General features: G+C 40.4%; 1 protein-coding gene across 3 annotated transcripts in view; it reads right to left on the bottom strand.

Annotated features, from left to right (window-relative positions):
* Window positions 1-400: 400 nt before the first annotated feature.
* ADARB1 (adenosine deaminase RNA specific B1) overlaps window positions 401-22,293 on the bottom strand; it is a 1,484,163-nt gene continuing 1,462,270 nt past the window's right edge. For all 3 annotated transcript variants that reach the window (XM_044075985.1, XM_044075984.1, XM_044075986.1), the window contains one exon: window positions 401-5,618. In XM_044075985.1, the coding sequence (XP_043931920.1) occupies window positions 5,442-5,618 (177 nt within the window). In that variant the 3' untranslated portion in view covers window positions 401-5,441. The remainder of the gene's footprint in view (window positions 5,619-22,293) is intronic.

The following is a 22,293-nucleotide window of genomic DNA, read 5'->3' as shown; positions in this document are numbered from 1 at the left end:
GCAATTTTCAGGAATGCCAATTCACAAACAGCAAGTCTTTGAGATGTGGAAGGAAAACAGAACACCATATGAAACCACCACAGACTCAGGGAGAACATGTAGACTCCAAATATAAGTCACCCTAACTAATACCAAACTCTGTGCTAGCTAAAGACTATTCTTCTTTCTAATCCAGGCATATAATTCCACGGAAGACATGGTTCACAGGGGCAGAAGCAAAAGTTCTGTACTAAAGTGTCATACTATGCTGTCACCATACTGCAAAGGTAGCATCCATGCAGAGCACACTACATGAATTTTAATACAGAAACAGTTAAAATTCAGTTTTGAAGTCTTACACATGTTTTCCAGCAATTAAGAGAAGAAAAAAGAAACATTTTAAAACATCTCGACAACAGCATTTTTTTCATTCCTTACATTTTATTCGTGGTTTACAGTGAGGAAATTTTAAATACAATTTCTGATCAGTAGCTCTACACAATTCTACAATATGAAATGCAGGAACAATGCAAAATGTTTCAATCCATAAAGTTTTTTTTTTTTTTTTTTTTTTTTTTTTTAAATATTCACTTTGTTTAAACATGTTCATTTTCAGAATAAATTCATGCAAACAGCCACATAAATCCAGAAATTAAAATCTGCCAGCTCAACTCTAAAACACAAAATGCCAACATAAACTTAAAAACTGCAAGTCTCATTCTTCTTAAAGGGAAAACATTCTTTAAAATAACACATTTTAAACTAAACTTTAACATTATGTTAATCTTATCAGGATACCTGAAAATGTTATTTTTTCCAGAAACCATGGCTAAACAGTTTTAGAACTTTAACAATGTTTCAGACATAAAAATATCTGTAAAATGCAGACCATCTTTCTTCTGTATTTTTACCCATCTGCTTCTGGAAAGATTACAAGCAAAAAAAAAAGTGTGTTTCTCTAATATGCATGACAAATGTGGCTTCCCTGCAATGAAAAAGCTCAAGATGCAGATGGCTACTTTTTATTCACAGGGATGGAACTGTCCTCTGCTGGTTTAGTTTGGCCAGTAGTGTTCCACATCTTCTCTGTGAAGCTGGAGTTTTACATGATAAAATTTCGGTAACACATGGTTGTTAACCAACTTAAAGGGTTGCAGTATTCAGTGAGAAGTGCTAGACCCATGAGTGGTCCTGGACTACAGAATGTGATGAAACACTAACACAGTAAGTTCTGTCAGTAACTGCTGCCAACACCTTCACGTTATAGGTTCACAGATTTTTAGAGGATTACTATACGAATCCGTAAAAAATGATGGGATAGGCTCTACAGCCAGCAGAGTATAGGTGACAGGAAAGCATCAGTGCTATCCAAAAAGAGAGCTTTCAGGGTGGGTTCTCAGAGCTCATCCTCGGAAACAAGATGAGCCATTCAATCCTTTCCAAGAGTCCGCTACTCTAACCTTAGCATCTGTAAAGTGAAAATTAGAGAATGTCAGTCAGATGGAAGCCAGCAATATACGCCAAGGTGAGTTTCTTGCTTTAATTTAGACCCCAGGATCACTGAGACCTCAAAGTTTTTTCACCGCCTGATCCACAAGTGAGGAGTAGAGCTTGGTCAAACAGGTGAGGAATCCAAAGCCTAACAAAGAAGATAAAAACACCCTTGTGCTTAACTAGTTCAAAGCTTCAGACTACTTATTATGTAGGAGGGTAGAAAGGTGCTGTGGTCTTTCAAAACTAAGCTGGACTGCAGAAATCATATAGAAATCTGCCCTAGGATCCTCATTCAGCTAGGCAATTGCAGAAGGTATCCTACTTCTTGGGAGTAGACAGGTTGGTCTCTGGATACTTCCAGACTGCAACAATAGCATCCTTCACATACTCTGAACTAGTTCTCCTCCTCTTTCCCTATTATACTAATTTAAGACTTTATGGAGGAAGTGAGGGGGCCACAGAGCAGGCCACTGAGATTTTTCAAGTGAGTGAGTTTCTCTTGAGAGGTCTCATCAAAACAGGTTAACAGCTTTATCCATTCAGTGAAAATGTTTAGAATTTAGCCTTGAGGTTTTGCAGCCTTGGAGGTACTTACATTAGTTGTTTGGGGGATGCCGAAGCCATAGCCCACTATATGTCAACTACGGTTAACTTTGCCCCATGCAAGACATTTTTTTTTTTTTTTTTTAAAACAAAAGCCAATATGATGCATAAATCCCATTCAAACAGAATTTAGTGAGACAGCTGCTAATGCCATTAACCACATCCACCTCATCTAATTCTAACCTCAGGATAGTGGGATTATGTAAATGGCGGCAGAAGCCAAAGAGGACAAAAATAAACATCTGCTGGAGAGAGCAGGGGAGGACGTTGATAAAACAAGACAGGGAGTCCCGACAATATATATGTCTATTACTACAGAAGGCTCTAGATTTGAGAAGCATTATCTCATGCCATCTTAAAGTCTTCGAGTGATGAACTGGTCATAAATCATTTGCAAAATCTCATTTTCTTAACAGCATAAAAAGCTGAATGTTAAACTTGTATTTAAAGGTTTTTAGATGTCAAGGAAGAATTCTGGAAAGGAGGACAGTGAGATGGTATTTACTGCTGCAAGAGTCTATCTTATGAAGATCTACCATTACAGAGAGTACCACACAACTGTACTATATTACTTCAGGAAGGAATGGGCAAAATCAGTCATTATTTTATGTAGTGTGGCAGACAGATCAGATCTCTGGAATGCCTGCCTTCAAGACTGGACATCTAAACAATGCTTTGTGAAGGTATTTACAGAAGTTGTGAAGTAAATAGTGCTACTCTATGGACCTAGTTTTAACCAGATTAAAAATATCTGGTAAGCTTAATATTAATTACAGGGTTAAAACAAAATCTCTTCCAGTAGTGGCTGCACTAAGCAGAACATGAGCATGTCTCAAACTTTAAAAAGTAAAACAAAAAAATAAAAATCTGACAAGGACTGTTTTGCTGTTTAACACAAACCTATCTAGATTCAAGATGAAAATAGTAAAAAATAAAGCATAGCATTCTAGTTTCAAACTAAACGCATCTTACTTTATTAAAGCCAATGCAAAGGTACATGCTAAGTATTTTTGTTCAGTGACTGACATCTTCAGATGTGATGATCAGGACATCTGACTTAAGGAAAAAATAGGCTAAGAGTAGACCAACATTGGCTAGCTGAAGCTCAGTTGTTATAGCATTGCACAAGGCATTACCGGAATAAGATTATTAAAGAAAGATACTACCCTAGGATGAAAAATGACTACTGTATAGTATTATCAGAGATTATAAAGGTACCACAGTTTTTTCTTTCTTTTCGTTTATTCTGTTTCTAAAAAGAATCCGTCTTAGCTAGAATGAGAAAAGGATGATCATGTGTATCTTGAAGTCAGCAAAGTGCTATAAAGCACACAAAATGAAACCCTGTTTCCAGAGAGCTAATTTGTTAGACAAACTGCTATTTGAAGAGCAGGGATCATTTAGGCGGCGACACTACATAAACTAATTGGTACAAACTCCGTTTCTGCTGGCGAGTGTTCCTGTTAGCTATGTTAACATAAAATGAAGGACAATACGGAACACCACTAAAGGCTGCTGGAATTTTGGTTGCTACGTTTATGAAGTGTCAACTGTCAATCTCATATGATTGAAGAAAACTGCTGCACCTGGCAACTAATTAAGACAATGTGGGGGTAGTGGCATGCACGTTTGCTATTTTATGTGAAAAGAAAAAAAAGGTAAAAGCCTTTTAGAAGCTTAACATTGAGAGCAAGTGAATAAAAATTAAAGAATGACTCTATTCTTATATACAGTCTAAGAAGCCAATGACTCACAGTACTGTCATTATAAGCAAATATAGAAGCAAACCAACTGACTTATTGCATGGAGGCTATGTTATACCATGCAAACACAACACACTGTAGCAGAAAGAGAGCTAACCTAAACAAAATCGCACTAGAGTGCGAGTCCCCACCAGGCCAGTTTGTGGTAAATAAAAAACTATAATACAACAGTAGTACCTACTAACACTTGGAGGATGGGGGGTTAGTACTGCACAGAATATAAAGATTAAAAAACAGTTTGTGTACAGTTTTCCTTTAACAGCACTGCACAGAATTAAAAAAAACAATTACTTCAGAAAAGTCAGACACTGAATAATGAAAGCAACTTGCAGATTATCAACTCATAATCTCCTTTATGCAAGACAGTCCTAGTGCAACCGGATAATTTAATAGCATTCTTAGCTCATGTCCTTCCAGGGCAGCAGATCTCAACAAGCAGAAGAGTCATATAGCCAAGTATACACAGATACTCCTAGGATGAAAAGTCTACCTTCATTTTTCCTTGCTTTTCTGGAATTAGCAAGGATCAGTTACTTACTATAAGGATATTCACAATACTGTCATTCTTTCAAATTTCACTACTAGGTCTACTCAGCTTTTTATATTTCCCTCTTTTACAATTAAATAAAATACACTGCATCAATTATTTCTTTAACAATGTAAAATTCAGAAAAGTAAAACTAATCTTAAAAGGAACTCTAGTTACATCTTGTTAAACTCCAATTTTCTGTTTTTACAGAAACTTCTAAAAAGTATCATTTTTACAAATACTAAAACCTTTAGTTCCAGTTTACCATGGTAAAAAAATACAGATTCTCACAGATATGAGTATGGAAAAACAGAAGGCAATATACACATAAGAGCCTGTGTTAAAAACATGAAGAATAATTACACCTGATGTGCACTGGATCTTCAGCAGCTGGTTTCAAGAGTCCAGGCAGTGGAACATCATAAACAGCATCTGTTCTGGCTTCAAGTTTCACTTCAATATCCTAGTGTAGGATGGAGCTATTAATCCAAAAGTACACAGATACGACAGTTTATGACCAAGCCAGTACCCACACTGATCTTCCAAGATTAGCAAGGAATGTGTAAACAGACCCCCAAATAATTGTTGGTAATTTTTCTTTAATTAATAACTGAAGATTTTAATACTGCTTTACATCTCAAAAGATGAGACTGTGTCAACTCTGTGTGTCAACTCAGTAGTGCTGTGTTTTGGGTCCGCTTCTTGGTGCCATTTTAACTACAAATACATACATTTTAAATTACAGATTTTTTAAATAGCTGCAGTGATGTGAACTCAGCTATGGAAGACTGCAGCATAATGTGAACGACAGTGCACATTGCCAGATCTTAGTATTAATTTTTGCAGTACAGTGTTAAACAGAGTCATCCACTAAATAAAAAATAAACAGTTGTTAGAAATAAAACATTACTTCCTTGTAGTCAATGCTGTGACCTATATAATGACTAGAGTAACAGACAAAGTAGTTTTTGCAGCTTTCGGTTCTATCAGATTGTGAGGAAAAGCCAGAACAGATGCTAAAGTGATGATGGAATTCAGCATTCCTTTGACATGTGGTAAAGACTGCATTATTTTCAAGTGGACAGAGAGAACTGATCCTGCTCGATCGGTTTTTCCACCCAGGCACCTAACCCCGCCTTTTGGAATTCTCTGAACAGACACTGTTTGGCAGACTGGTATTCTGTGGCAGTCTGTTTTGCTTCATGGTATGAGCTGGGTTTTGTTATCTTGGTGCGTAGACTGGATGAAAACTAGGATGCAAAGCAAAAAAACATTTTAGAATGCTTAATTTTTACAGCTGATAAAAGCACTGCAGAAAACTTGGCATAACTGATCAAGGCAAGTGCTTATTTTAAAAAAATACAAAATCTGGGAGACTAAAATAACCTTTGCTAAAATAACTTCCAAATGCTTGCAAAGTGTATTCATTTTTGGTAATAAGTATGAAGCACAGTTAAAGGAGGTCAACAAAAACATACTTTCAATATTGACCTATTTCATGCTGACATTCACAACTGTCTTAACAGTCAACTGCACTTATGAAATGGAATAAAGATGATGCAATTGCCATACCTTGGGTTTTCCTTTATTTCTTAGCTGATAATTACATGTCCATAGGCTGTTTATCTAAGCGAAGTGAAAATGTTTTAAGTAAAACTTTGAAAGGAAACAGCAGTCATGTTTTAGTAGCTAGTCAGAAGCAGCAGGGATGTACAAACTTTGTGATGAAGTCTTACTTGCACCACTTGTGTTCTGTCTGAAATTACTGATGAAATAGAACGGGCAGGGAGGAAATCAAAGCATGAGTATAATTAAAGAAAAATTAAATGAAGGATGGCATGAACATCAGAAAAAATACAATAAAATGCCAAAGAAAGAAGTAACTGAAGGAGTGTCAGTGATTCTTTTACAGGCAACTCGCACCAATGCTGATAACTGATGTAGAAAATCTCTCTTACAGTGATATGCAGTAACCTTGCAGCCTATTTAAAAACACACAGCAGGGCAGCTAGCTTTGTGGTGCAGTGAGATAAAGTCCTATCTGGGATTTAGATGACCCAAGTTCAATTAGCTTCCTGGACAAAGAATGAGGCACTGCAAGAGGATAGCAATGGCAGGCCAAAATCTGTCAGCTCTCACAAAGGAGATGAAGAAAATGTAGCCAACAGAATGCTTGACACCTACTGAAGGATACACGTGCATCACGCAAGACACTGAGACATGTACTTGGCTGTGCACTCATATGGCAGCCATCAATGAATGTGTGAAAGAGTACACGTGTACTGGGTGGACACACTGCAGGTGCTTGCACAGCAAATACACACAACAGCCGAGTGGTGACTATTGCAACAGTGATACTTGCATAGCAGCTGGCTATCATCCAATCAAGGAATGAAGAGGCAGCACTTGTATCCTTGGAAAAATGAATGGGCATTAATAAGGTGACTGGCTGGATGGTCATCAGGCAGCAAAGTGAAAAAAGAAAAAAAAAAAGATATAAATGTGAAGGGGTGAAACAGCATTAAGTCCTTTGCTGCTCATATAAAATTACATCTACAGATGTGTGCAAACTGCACAGGATGCTTTTTTTGAACAGCTATATTCTCAGTGATGTGTTAATCATATTTTGACTGCTAGAGTTTTACGTTTTCAGACTCTGAATTTAATAAGCATGACTTTTCAATATTGATTAGGCTGTAAAGAAAGGGTAAATTAGACTTTGGAGTTAGAGATGAGTGGAAGTGGCAGCAAAACCCGAGAAAGTAGGTTAGAGAGGATGGAGGGAGATATGTTATGAATAGTTAAGCTGCACAAGAAATTTATCAATGCTGTAGATAAAGTTTTTTTTAATTTCTCATCTCTTTACGATTCACTTTATGCAGTAAGATGCTCTGAAGCCTAAAATCCAAGCTGAGAAAGGTATGTCCATCTGTCTTCATGTAACTAACTTACAGAAATAGGGTTTGGATAGTTTCACGTCAGTGGGTGCAAGCAACAGCCCCAGTCTCAAAGGACAACACTTCCCCCAGAGCTATAACCTGGCCTTGTATGACAAAGTAGCAGGTCCTTGGAAAGGTGAGACAATTACCAATCACAATGTAAGAGAAACTAAACAGGAAAAGCAAAGAAATACTGTTAATGGAAGGACTATTAGCACAACCTTATGCTGCAGCCAGACTCTGTCCAAGCCACTCTCATCCCCTTCTCAGTTTACTCTGCATGTGTCCCAAGATCCTTGAATCCTTTGGCTCACCGAAAGGCCTCCAGTAATGCATTCCAGTGTCTCACTATCCTTACTATAAAGTACTATTTCCTTAAGTCTTGAAATGTTCCCTTCCCTACTGCAATTCATGTCAGATTCTCTAACTTGAACTTCAAATCCACCCCCCTGCCCATAGACAATACTGTAGGTATAAATCATATCACTCAATACCCTAAAACCTTATCAGTCCACTCACCATGTTGTTGGATTTTCACTGCAAATTTTCCATTAAATAAACCTCTCAACCATGACTATCAGAAAAAGGACACAGCAATGCAGATACTGTCATATCTCAGGCATCTACCCCACCAAGGTATATATCTCTACATCACACTGGTCTTTACCACTGTTCTTTCACAGTGCAATACAGGATCCATCCTACAGCTCAATTATACCCCCGCTGGATTATCCAACCACTATATAAAATATTGCCTTTTTTGCAATAGATTCCACTTGCTGCTTATCTTACCCTTAAGTTTGCACCAGCTCTAACTAGAAAAAGCCCCTCCGTCCACTACAGTTGCATCAGGCATTTTTTGGTTCTTTCCTGCTTGCCAGTTATCAGCTCCTTGTGATCGCTTGGTCCATTTTTTCCTCTCATAGAGACAGCTGTTCCCAGGCCATTTGTTCCTGAGAGGGGAGACTCAAAACACAGATCTGTTAAGATGGCAGGCATCAGAGCTTTTTCTGCCCCTGATGGCTGCCGTGAACACCACTGCCCTCCCCAATCTATCTTGTGTGTTTCTACACAAACTGCAGAGGGCTACAAACACTTAATGTGGTGACATCAAGCACATGTTCCTGGTCTGTTCCTGGTCTAAGGTCCTATTTTTTGCCTGCAGGCCTCTGACTGCACTGTGGCTATTGGCCAGCCAGAACCAACAATCTCTCCAACCAGGACAGGTTGCTCACTGCCACCCTATCCCACCTGGCTCCTCCAGTACCCAAGCTGCTTATTGTATGCAGATTGCTGTGGCATAGTTAAGGCTTCATGTCTGTACACCACACAGCCAGTTCAGGTGCATCAGTCTTAATGCAATCAGTGAACACTATGACATTGCTCGTTGACCCCACTGTGATATCTGACAAATTTGTTAAACAGCACTGTAGTTTATCAGCTTTTCTAAAGACAGTTCCTTCTTTCTTCCACTCATAGCTTCTGGACTGCACAGTCAATTTCCTATCCACTTCACACTGTTGTAAATAGTGCAGACAAAATGTTCCAGTAACTTATTTGCTACTAGAAATGCAGATGCTAATACACTGACAATATGCCCCTGAGAGCTGAACCAGGTGTTTGGGATTTGGGAACTTATGTGGACAGTGACCTAACTTTTGACTAACGTGTCTATTGTTGTAAGAAAGCACGTCTACATTTCACAGCTTATAAACAAAGAGATTGTGTCTAGCTCTAGGGATGTCATTGTCCCCCCTTTACTCAGCCCTCATTAGGCCAGTCATATATAATGCCTCCATTGGCATGTACCTGTCCAGACATATGCAACAACAACTGGAACGCCCACAGAGATATCACACTAAATGGACATAAGGCCTAAAACATGTTTTGCATGGACTGACTCAAAGCCCTGTCACTACACTCTGCTAAGAGGAGACCTGTGTCTGTCATACAAGGCATCCTCTGACCCATAACTGATGGATTTACTCCACATCAGCAGGTCAAACGGCATCAGAAATATTTGTTTTAAGGATCTAAACCTCTTCCGCAGCATCTGCAGAATGGTTTGGAGGGATAGGTATATTTTCAGAGGATATACCTGCTATGGAACAGACTCCTCATCCACATAAAACTGAGTTCATCCCTGCCCATTTTCAAGTGCAGCTTAGATCTATGGATGGGGAAACAGAAAATTTACCCCAGGACTGCCCCTGTGTTACTAATAGAGAGATGCAGCTCCTAAATGCTTTATCCCATGCATAGGTCCCCTTAAACCTTAAATGATCTATGGTATATATATTACCCCTAATGAGAATAACTGGAATCATAATTATTGACCACAGGATGGCCAAGGCCAGTCTATAACCAAATGGGATAGGTTATTTCTAGCACAAAAAAGGAAACTGGTTACTATTATAGCAATAACCCACACCTGGGTGTGGGTAATGCTGGATTTACCCACGGTTGGCGTGGTTTGGTCACGAGGGCGAAGCCCGAGTGGCAAAACAAAGCCAACCGTGGGTAAATCCAGCATTACCCACACCCAGGCATGGGTTATTGCTACAAAGCCAACCGTGGGTAAATCCAGCATTACCCACACCCAGGCATGGGTTATTGCTATTATACAATGACATTATTTAAGAAAAAAAAATTACTTTTCTTAAATAATGGCATTGTATAATGCCTCCTTGCTGCCCTTCCGCAGCGGTCTGGTATTCTGCAGCAGTTCTGATGTACTGCACATGTGTATGCCTACGCAGTACATCAGAACTGTGGGCAAAAGCATCGGAGAAAGCAAGATCTACGTTGCTTTTTACAAACTGTTTTCGCTATGTTAAATGGGTTTAACATAGCGAGACAGCTTTAAAAAAAACAACAGAGAATCTCTGTTGCTTTTTTTAAAGCCGTCTCGGTATGTTAAACTCATTTGACATAGCGAGACAGTTTTGAAAAAAGCAACGGAGAAAGCAAGATCTCCGTTGCTTTTTACAAACTGTCTCGCTATGTTACAGGAGTTTAACATAGCGAGACAGCTTTAAAAAAGCAACAGAGAATCTCCGTTGCTTTTTTTAAAGCTGTCTCACTATGTTAAACTCGTTTAACATAGCGAAACAGTGAGAAAAAAAGAGTTATAGTAATGGAAAAAGTCTGGGCGACCGGACCTTTTTCCATTACTATAACTCTGATTTACAACGTGCACGCTGACCAATCAGAGTACACGTTTTTGAATATTAATGGGGGGGGAGTTGTATAATAGAATGGTTTGCATGGGCAGCTAGTCTAGTACTTACCTATGAACCTATGTTCATCCTGAAATGTTTAGATACATTCAGAAAAATGGTGGCAATGGTACCTCAGCCTGGCCCACAGTAGCCCATACCTGTGACTGAGACTGTGTACATTTAATTATAAGTTGCAGTAACTGTAAAAATGCTGACGGAGAATTCATCTCCCATAAATGCATTCATTTAGGTTCTGATCAGGAGCCAGTATTCTAGGAAAGCACAAGCCCCACAGTTTTCTAGACATTTAAAGGAAACCAAGCCATAACATATAATCACCACATTTGAGTGCAATGCCTACAATGGGCACTGTAGTTGTGTTGATGTCTGTCAGATGACATACAACTACATCAGAAAAGTCTGCACCTATGAAGAATCAATCAGGAATCATGAAGTATCAAGAATTAATGAGAAAGTCACAAAAAAGTTGAACCAAAAATATACAACTCTATCTGTAGTAAGATGAAACAACATTGAGCAACATGGTCTCTAGGAACCCTGACAAAAAGATTAAACCAGTATCCAAAGGCCACATTGCTAAGATTTATTTATTTTATTTTACATTTGTTGCCTTTTTCACTTAAGAGGACAATAATGCTCTAAGCCTGAAAGAAGACTTGCTGATTTGTTCCATCTATGAGACTTTGCACTGTCCCAAGATGAGGCTGACATAAGGACCAATAAGACCAAGAGTATGGGGAATGGTAAGACAGAATGAAGGAAAGGATGATAGACTGAAACTGATCAATCGACATTCCTGAAACAACTGTCAAGCTGTTGCATCTCTGACATCTGGGGCAAAAGACGTGTTTTGTACAGCTTCTCTTCCTTTGCCTGCACCTATCAGCCTTATTTTTTATTTTCCACATAACACTAGTGTTGGGGTCCAACACTCCTGAAACCGAAGTCATGGGTCTAGCTGCTGATAGGAGATCTAGGATGTCTGGTGTGGAATACTCTACACAGAAGAAGAAAGTACTGCACTCAATCTTATAAAGTTGCACAGCTCTTTCATGAATCTATCGCCACATAAATAAGGACTCCTGTTTTAAGTGGTCATGCTGCTGTCAAACCTCCTGCTTAAAAGATGCTTGAAAATGTTCTGGGATGTGGGGAGAGAGAGAAAGAGAGAGGAGTTAGGCTCTATAGGAAGCCTCAGATAGAGAGCTGACTTCTGTTCCAAGAGGCCCATCTCTTGATCTCCCCCACCCCTAGTGCTGTAAAAAAGAAAGTAGCAATGACATACAATGGTCAGCTCCAGTAGTCCTCAGTACTGCTAAACAGCAAGTAAGCAGTGCCTATAAAAGGCCCAAAACTAAGCAGTTATTTCCAAAGAAGAAACTTCATTACAGAAATGATCCTCTCCCTCTCTGCGCTTCCAACACCATTTCATAGGAACAAACTTAAGTAGCCACAGCATCAAATTTCAAAAGGATACCAAGATTAGGAAGTACTAAGAGTGACTCACCTAAAGAACTGATGGCATGGGTAGCAAGCTGTATTGCAATATCAAAGTCATGAGCAGGGGGTTCCTCACAAACAGCATCATTTAACAGATGTTACATGTAATCAGATTGTATACACCTGAACAAAGCAGCTTTTGTATTTGTTTTCTAGTGACCCATAGACTGCATTTTGCTAGCCGGTGTACAAATGATTCAGAAATATCCCATCCATCATACATCAGGTGCCACTATCCAGTTTCTTCAGTTAGGTTGTGCTGTTAGAAGCAGCATGCCAGTGGGGTCACTATCCTTGTTTAAACAATGGAGAATGAACGTTCCACTCCTTAGAGGGACCTCAATTAAAGTGGCACTGCTAAGGACTAGGAATACAGGCTTTCGGTTAGGCATCTAGTTTCCTATAGATAAGTTAATGCAGAGATCTCTTGAAGGGTCACACAAAGTACCTCTACAATGGCACTTGCACAGCAATGCTGATAGATCAATGCAGGTTTGTCATTACCGTGGGCAGAAACTGCCTTAACTCATTCACTCAAATGAAGCTCAGAAAGTTTGCACTGTAACTTCCAATGAGCGGAGCCTAAGGCTTTTGACAGAATTAAATTATATCTTCACATTTCAAACAAATGTTCATATCTCTAGAAAGTACAGGTGTGTACACTTACCATAAATGTAGATGTCAGAGTGTATTCACTGTTGCAGTCATTACATTTGGGTAATCTGCTGGCAGGTTGCCCTCAGTCGGCCTGAATAACAAAGTCTTGGGTCCTGCGTCAGTTGCTGTCTCCTCTTCCATGACGTCAGGTCATCAGGGGTATAAAACATGCAGCAGACACCATTTTAATCAGTTTTTCTTGCCCCAGATGTCAGGTGCCCCCCAAATGGGGAGCAAAAAAATATATAAACAAACTGTAAATATATAAATGCACCTTAGAAACATAAAATTTACCTTCAACTAAAAGCAAATACACCACAAAGTATAGTGAAGGAAAGAAAAAGGTATAGCATGGGGGATGGCGGGTGGGTAACCCAGACTGCAACAGTGAATACACTCGAACATCTACATTTATGGTAAGTGTACACAACTGTACTATATTCTTCGTGTTTCACTGTTGCAGTCATTACATTTGGGTAGACTCCCAAAGCCATGCTTGGGAGGATGGAAATAAACAGCATTAGGAGCAGCTACAAGGCCCTGCAGGACTGCAGTGGCAAAGCCTGCCCTGGATTTAGAGAAGAGAGGTAAATGATAATGCTTTGTGAATGTATGAACAGAGCTCCAAGTAGCAGCTTCTAGAATGTCTTTGGTTGGGACCCCTCTGAGAAAAGCTGCTGAAGGAAGCTCTGGTGGAATGGGATCTGATCCCCTTGGGCACAGGTTTACCATGGTGCAAATAGCAGAAACGAATGCAGTGGCATTTCCATTTGGAAATAGTCTGCTTTGATATAGTCTTCCCCTCTGATCCTGCAGCAAATGCTACCAGTAGTTGCTCAAACTTTCTTAGAGATTTTGTCCTGTTTAAGTAGAATCTTAGTTGTCTGTGTACATCCAATGAATGCAGAATCTGCTACCCCTTGGTTCTGCGAATTTGGGAAAAAAGTTGGCAGGTGAATGGTCTGGTTAAGAGCCACACTGGATACCACCTTAGGCATAAAAGAAGGATTGGCCCTAAGGGCCACCCTGTCCGGGTAAAATATATTGAAAGGCTCCACTGCCATGAGAGCCTGTAGTTCTGAAACCCTTCTAGCTGAAGTGACTGTCAAAAGAAAAGAGGTCTTCTAAGATAGAAATTTTATATCCGCAGTAGCTGCTGGTTCAAAAGGAGGCAGGGTGAGGTTTTCCAGCACAAAATTGAGGTCCAATGCAGGAGTTGGTGCTCTCCTGGGAGGCCTTAAATGTTTGGCTCCTCTGAGATACTGTTTTAGCAGTGGATGAGAAAAGAGGGGAGGCTCTGTGTTGTAATGAGCCGAGATGGCAGAGGCATGGATTTTTATTGAAGAAAGAGATAGGCCCTTGTCAAGCATCTCAGTTAAGTATTGTAAACTCTGAGGAATATTGGGCTTTGCTGTGTCTATTCCTTGTTCTTGGTTCCAAGCACAGAATATCTCTTCCATTTATCAGCATAAGATTTTCTAGTACTAGGCCTTCTGGTTTCCAAAATGACATCCATCGCAGGTTTACTGAGAAATTTGGTTTGAATAATTAGTTGATTAGCCATGCTGCAATATTCAGAGTTTGGAGCGGAGTGTGCAGCATTTGATAGTTCTGCTGACACAGTAGATGAGGTGTTTAAGGCAAAGACCACGGAGGAAGGTGTGACATATTCCTTAGAAGTGGGTACCAGTGTTGGCGAGGCCAGTCTGGAGCAATTAGAATCACGTTTGGTTTTTCCTGTCTGACTTTTAGTAAGACCTTGGAGAGTAGAGGCAGAGGGGGAAAGGTGTAGACTGATAGGTTTCTCCAGCTTAAGGATAGAGGATCCACTTTCCATGCTTTTTTGTGATGAGTTCTTGTGCAGAATTTGTCCAATTGATAGTTTTGGGGAGAGGCAAATAGATCTATGTCTAGGCTTCCCCATTTCTGTGTTAACATGCTGAAGATTTGTGGATCCAGTTTCCATTTGTGCGGGTCCATAAGATTTCTGCTTAGGTCCTCTGCCAGAGTATTTTGCTTTCCTGGCAGGAATTGAGCTTGAAGATGTATTTGGTAAGTCAAGACTGTGTACCACAAGGCCATGACTAGTCTGCAAAGGGGGTAGGAATGGGTACCCCCATGCTTGTTTATGTACCACATAACTGTGGTGTTGTCATTCTTTATCAGTAGTTGTCCTGGATGAAGTAAGTCCTTGAAGACTGTCAGAGCATTCTGAACAGCTAGCATTTCTTTCTGGTTGCTATGCAGATGCATTTGGTTTGGGCTCCATTTGCCCTGAATGCATCTCCCTGCCAGGTGGGCCCCCCCCCCCCAAGCATAGTCTGATGTGTCTGTAGTTAGGGTTTGGGTGGCAGGGGGTAGAGTGAATGACAGTCCCTTGTTTTGGTGACATGTCTCTGCCCACCAAAGAAACTCATGTTGTAGGCAGGGAATGAGGGGAATCATTGTTTCCAGGCTGTGACAATGTTGACTCCATAAACTTTTTAGGTACCACTGAAGTTTCCTCATATGCAGTCTCGCATATGGAATTAGTAGAATGCAGGATGCCATGAACCCCAAAGCCTGCAGAATTTGCCTTGCAGATAACTGGGTTTTTGTTGCCATTTGTTTGAAGTATGTTGTCAATTGCATTTGTTTGTCTGGTGTGAGGTAAGCCATCTGGGCAGTTGTATTCAAGCTTGCGCCCAGGAATGTAATTATTTGAGAGGGTACCAGTTGTGATTTCTTTTCATTTATGGTGTACCCTAGGCATGCTAGAAGCCGTTTTACAAATGCCAGATGTTGAAGAAGAGTGTTCTCGTCCTCTGCCTGAATGAGACAATCGTCCAGATAAGGATAAATTTGAATGTTTCTTTGTCTGCAGAATGCAATTACTGGTGCCAGGCACTTTGTAAAGAGCCTGGGCGCAGTAGATAAGCCAAAGGGCAGTGCAGAGAATTGGTAATGCAAAAAAACCTGCTTTGAAGCGGAGGTATCTTCGGCAAGATTCCCTTATTGGAATATGCAGGTATGCCTCTTAAGTCTAGAGTTACTAACCAAGCATTCTTGACTAGCATAGGCAGTAGCTGTTGTAAAATCAGCATTTTGAATTTTGGAATGTCCAGGAACGTGTTCAGAATCGATAAGTCCAGTATTGGATGCCATGAATCGTCTTTTCTGGGTACCAGGAAAAGCCTTGAATAAAATCCTTGTCCTTTTTCCTTTTCTGGTACCGGATGAATAGCCCCCATATCCATGAGGGACATGACTTGTCTGCCCACTGGTTTTGTGGCAGATCCGGCCATCCATTTGGAATTGGCAAAGTATGGAAATGAAATCTGTACCTCTGGGATACTACGTTTAATACCCACTTGTCCTGGGTAATTAACTGCCAATTTTGAGCATAAAGTGCTAGTTTCCCCCCCAAGGGGGCTGCCAAAAGATAAGTGCTTGGAGATGGTATTGGAAAGTCATTGAGACTGCTTACTGTAGGGTTGTGCTTTGTTACCTCCAGATTTGGAGGTGGAAGCTCCCCGTTGCTTTGACCTGTAAGATCCCTGTGATTGATATCTGGAGCCTTTTGAGCGCCTGGGTTTGCCATAAGTGGCTCTGTTGGAAACAAGAAAGGACCAATTTTTAGTAGTCCAGTGCCTACTGAACCTGGGTGGCTACACTTGCAAGAAATCATTTACAGTTTGCATAGATTTAGCTTTGTCCTCCATTTTCTTTAAAACTTCTTCTGCCTTATTACCAAGCAGAGTATCATGCTGCAAAGGGGCATCCAACAATTTAGCTTTAACATGATCAGGCAGATTTTGCTCCTTGAGCCAGGCATGTCTTCTCATCACAGATCCAGTAATGGCGGCCCTACAAGAGGCCTCCAAGGAATCAAAACCACATTGCAAACTATGCTTTCCGACCTGTTCTGCTTAATGCAATAAATCCTGTAACTCTATTTTCCACACAATCAGAAATCAACAACATTTTCTGTTTCAGTAAGCCCATAACATGCTGTTGATATGTAAGCATATGAAACTGGCCCTGATTGCCAAGGTTTCAGACGTATAAACCTTCTTACCCCATCTATCCAGTGCCCTGGAATCTCTCAGAAAGGGTAGGGATTTTTGGCTACAGAAGCCTTAACACCCTTGGGACCCTGAGAAATAGTCTCAGGACCAGCAGCTGGATTTTTGAAAAGAAATTTGTGGGAGTCAGGAACCCTGTAATATCTGTCTGGCTTACTAGAAGCCGGAGGCAGGGAATCAGGAGCCATGCTTGATTCTGAGAACACATCATCCACAATGTCTAACACAGGAGGTATTGCCAAAAGCCTATGATGAGGTAGAAGGAAATCACTAAGCCTCTTTTTTGATTAAGAGAAGTCCTGACTCTCCCAGTGAAAATGTTCCCTTAAAGTATGCAAAGTCTCTCCAAAAGAGTAATCCTCAGGAGGAGATGCAAATGGGATGGATTCCTCTGCATCAGAATCCTCATAAGGTGGAATAGAAATTTCCTGATCAGAAGAAATGGAAACCTGATCTGAAGATTCATAATCAGTGTCTTGCCTAGGCCTCTTAGCAGGGGGGGGGGGTTGGGAACCCCTGATCAAGGTAATTAAATCCTCAGCCATTTTGATCATTTGTTTTTTAGGCATAGGGGCCTGAGCACTTGGCTCATGCATCATTTTTTTAGACATAGTTGTTTTTTACCTTGTTTTTGTTGATGGCATCTGTTTAATATAAAAATGTTGAGCCCTGAAAACACCCTCAGAAGCCCGTGCCTGCTCAGAGGCTCCGGACCCATCTAAGGGAGAGACATCCGCGGGTTCAATACTTTGCGAATCTCGCGGCATACCGGACTCCGCATGCATCTCGGTAGAGGCCTGCGACTCAAAAGTAGCGGGTATCAGGGGCTGCGAAACACCTCACTGAGTACCGGCGACTGGCTTAGGAGAAGCTTCGTCATCAGTTTTGGACCTCGACGGTCTCTCTGTCTTTTTCCTTGCATTTTTTTGTGAACTACGGTTGTTGGATTGCTAACCGACGACATTTCAGGGTAGTTAAATCTTGTACCAAAATATTTAGAAGCAAAAATATACCAATGCTTAATAGTGCCTTGGTTAAATTTAGCACAAAACTGACAGCAAGGCACGACAAATGAAAATCCTTATGAGGTATTTGCTTCCCATAAGTAATACAATTATTAACTTTTACTGACATCTGTAAGGAGCAAGAAAAAGTTTCCCCAACGGGGTACTTAGCTTTAGTTTGAAGACTTCAGTTCTGAAACTCAAAAACGAAAATTCCAGGAGTCGGCCGACTGGCACTTGCGAACTGCTTCTGCTTCGGGCGAGACAAGACAGACCGATTAAAATGGCGTCAGCTGCATGTTTTATACCCCTGATGACCTGACGTCATGGAAGAGGAGACAGCAACCGACGGCAGGACCCAATACTTTGTTATTCAGGCCGACTGAGGGCAACCTGCCAGCAGATTACCCAAATGTAATGACTGCAACAGTGAAACACAAAGAACATCCATAAGGGTTATGAAAAGTATAAATGGCAAACTCTTCAGCACAAACTGTTTTTATACTGGTAGCATTTTTTAGGTTCTAGGTCTTAAACTGAATTTATAAGTCACAGTAAACACAGTAACTATTACATTTGTAATATTTTGTAAACAATTTACAATATCTCAGCAACCGTTCAAGTTACACACATACTCTGTTAGCAGCATTTTATTCATCTAGCCAAGAGCATTCGTATGATGCTAAGGAGTTTGGTCTGTGTTATTTGGTTGTTGAGATATTCAAAAAAAACTGAAGCTTATATCTATATAAATTAATATCATAAAAACAACAGTTAATATCTATTTACCTGCACTAGACAGAGGTCAAATATTATTGTAGTTGAGTTTGCCATTGTGCAAGTTTTAAGATGAAATATTTTAAAACCTTGTACATAGCATGGGTTTGGAATTATTTATGCAAATACGAATACATATTTGACTCTTAGAGGCATAAGTAGGTGTAAACTGAAAATGCACCTGGAGGAGTCACTCGGATGTAATTTAAGTCATCACGTGAAGCAGAAACCCACCATTTCTATGATACCTGGACTTAGTGAAAGGCAAGGGTTTTGTGCAGCTCCCCTCCCCTGTAGATGGGAAGGTGTCTGCCTGCCCTACCAGCCTGACTTTTTATTTTCCCCATAACACCAGTGTCAGTATCCTGTTAGCATTTTACTACATTATTGGAAGCCCTTATAATTACTTTGTTTTTCCCAACTGTGGTGATGGTCTGCAAATGTTGTCCAAAGGTCCCTAGAGCCTGCACCTCAAGTAGCCCCACAGTTACATCATAGAAGCACCCCCTCTCATTCATTGACATCAATAACCTCCTCTTCTGACGCACTTCTCAGTCTTCAAACAAAACTTGTTTTCTAAACTTTTAGCATTGGCAACAGCAAATATGGTAATTCGTGTGCACCCTGGGAAAGCATCTGAGCATTCTGTGAACTGACGCTGAAGCTTCCTGCCTTCATCTACCTTTACTTACAGTCCAGTATCCTGTTATGATGCCATCAAGCAGCTGTACCTGAGGATTCCAGTTTAGTCTAGTCATGAATTCAGCTTCCATAAAGGAACTACACAAAAGAGTGACCATCTAAATGTGCTGGCTGCATTCATCAAATGTTCACAGTACGACAGAACTCATTCATCATAAAACTTTAACCCTTTTTCAAAATGGGATAATCTCTAAAGCCCCTGATAGATATTGTGTAAATTAAAATGCTTTTCCCCAAAATTATACTGTGTGTACAGTGAGGAAAATGTGCAAGGCCAAACAGCAGTTTTCACAATAATATGGATTGCTTTGCAAGAACAGTTATTTCTTGTACATGTTCAGCTTAGATATTAGCATATAGCTGTGGGCTTTACTGTAAAAGGCATCCTGTTATAAAAAAAAGGAAGTTGACTTTCTTGGCTTTCAGATGCAGAAATAAATAAATAAAATGCAGACAGATCAAGTGATGTAAAGATGACGTGGAGAGACTTTTGTTAAGTCTTCAGATACAGCAATGAACAAAAAAGGGCATGAAATAACCATGGACTTTTTCATGACACAGAAACCAGAACCAGTCACAAGGACATTAAAAATAACATTGGTTAAAAAGAGTATATAAACTGGACAGTATGTTTTCACGGAGTACTGACGTTTAGACTAAGTGTGCATTAGTCTACTCATCTGTCTAGCTGTGTTATAATAGAATTGAAATTGCTCTGATAGAATTAACTGTTTGGCAAGAATTTGTTCTAATACAAATAAAGAATAACAGTAGTATGGAGTTGTCTGGTCACTTTTGGACATTTCTTCAGCCCCTATGAGGAGCAGATTTCAGGGATTTTCCAGGAGTGCTTATAAGTACTGATCCACCAATAGAACATGTTCTGAGCAGGACCTCTGAGTTCTAGGACACAGTTGACCAACTGGTTACTACTGATGGTTATACAAGCAGAAATAAACTTGGGGAACTGCTCTCCCCCACAGGCAATACCAGACTTGAATGAAGACTGAGGTAAAGCAGCTACTGGGGTTGTTCTCTTGGGTGATATAGCTAGCACTGGGGAACACAACGGGATGCTTCAGAGCCTTCTTCAGATTGTAAGGATGCCTCTTGCTCTTTTAGGATTGACTACATGGAAACAAGAAAGATTATTCAAGTCCACTACAATAAGCAGCTTGTCAACATGGACCTGAGAAGACTGGCTGAACGTCACTTCCCCCCAAGAAATTGGCATCCATGATCTTCAGTCTTCTTCTGATGCAATACTCTCAGTGATATCTTGCATAGGCTCATACTGATGTCTGCAGTTTCAGCCAGAATATCTGCATGGTCCTGATAACAGCACACGATAGAAACTATGGTGACAGGTTTACCTTCAGCTCAAACTCCATGTGCCTGTGCTTATCTAGAACATTCCTAACTAGGTGTGATGGGAAAAAACATGAAAGACAGAAAGTTGACCCTTTATAAATCTCAGGACTCCTTGTCAAGTGGTAAAATGTTGCAGTCTTTGAGATTATTTTGGACTAGACAGATCACATGTCATCACTAGGATGCACTGCTCCACCAACTCAGACATGGGCTTGTACAGGCCACTCACCTTCTTGGGAATAGAAGATGCAGCAGTCACATTGTGTTTAGGCTGCTTAGAAAGTAAAAGTAGATATTTAAAAAAAATCACATTAATACATAAGTTAGCAGCTCACATCTTACTTGAAAAGTTGGGGAAGTAAAATGTTAAGTTCAAAAGACATTGTATTTCCTCCTCTTTACCACCATAAATTACTTATCCCACAACAGTATTAAAGATGGCTTCCATCACATCTATTTTTTACAATGGCTAAATTCTAACTTTCACCATTCCCAGCAGCAGTAATAAGCATAAAGGCACAGTGTTTTGCAAGAGAAAATTTAAGTACTCTGGCTGCAAAAACACTTATTTAACAAAAAAAAGTCACTGTGTGGTGCTACAATTTATCCAAGAGGTGAAACAGGATGTGACAAGATGCGTGTGTCTAAGTGCATTTTTGGGGTGATGGACTGGATAAGATGAACTCTGCAGCTTTGAACCTGGTTCAAAGCTGCGGAGAGCACACCAGCCTTACAAGGTTACTCATCCTAGCACAGTTTCGGACCCCAAATGGAGGGCTACAAAGACAAAGGAGGTGGAGTTTCAATATGTATCAAAGATGTACACACCTCCAGGCTGGTCAAATGGTATGACACACAGGAGACACTCCAAGTGCAGTTAACTGTTGACAAAACACCTACTCAGATCTTAGCTAACCATGACTCAGGACCCCCAGTCCACCTATCTGGACTTACTTGAATCCATCAAGATTCAACCCTCTACCCTGATCCTGGGTGACTAACTACCTAACCATAGCATGGGAAACCTATTCTAGCCCAAATATGAATGCCAAGAGATTCCTCGACTTCGTCAATGGCAATGCAATGGATCAGCTGGTTGACAGCCCTACAAAAGGTGAAAATATACTGGACCTTGTCCTAACCAACACAGCTATTGTAGTACCCCTGCGGTGTCATCCTCCTTGGTAAGATCCGACCATAGAGCAATAACGTTTGAAGTCATCATCTCCCCTGATCCCCCCCCCCCCCCATCAGGGTCAAACAAAAAAACTTTTCCAAAGCAGACTACAATCTCCTCAGAGCAGGTATAAGCAGCTTCACAGCCACCATCCCTTCAGTTGGAACTAGCACTAATGTCCAAGCCTACACCAAAAAACTATATGAGCCCCTACATAGCTGTATGAACTCAGCAATACCTGACAGGACCAAATCATCTTCATCAAGGAAGAGTAAACCTGTCTGGTGGACAGCAGCAATAAACAAACTCTATAATAAAAGGAAAATCTTCTGTCCAGGACCAAGAAGGAGCAGGTGCCAAGTTGGAAGCAATCTTTCCTTTATCTAAACAAGCAAATAAGGTCACTGGTGAAATCCTCTAAGGCTAACTTCATGTCCAAATTGGCCACATCTACTAAGGACAATCACAAGGCCTTCTTCACATATGCCCGCA

This window comes from Protopterus annectens, chromosome 6.part1 (genome assembly GCF_019279795.1).
Source record: "Protopterus annectens isolate FY-2018-M chromosome 6.part1, PAN1.0, whole genome shotgun sequence".
NCBI lineage: Eukaryota > Metazoa > Chordata > Ceratodontiformes > Protopteridae > Protopterus > Protopterus annectens.
The sequence above is the reverse complement of the archived record's forward strand: the minus strand, read 5'-3'. Positions and strand labels throughout refer to the sequence as shown.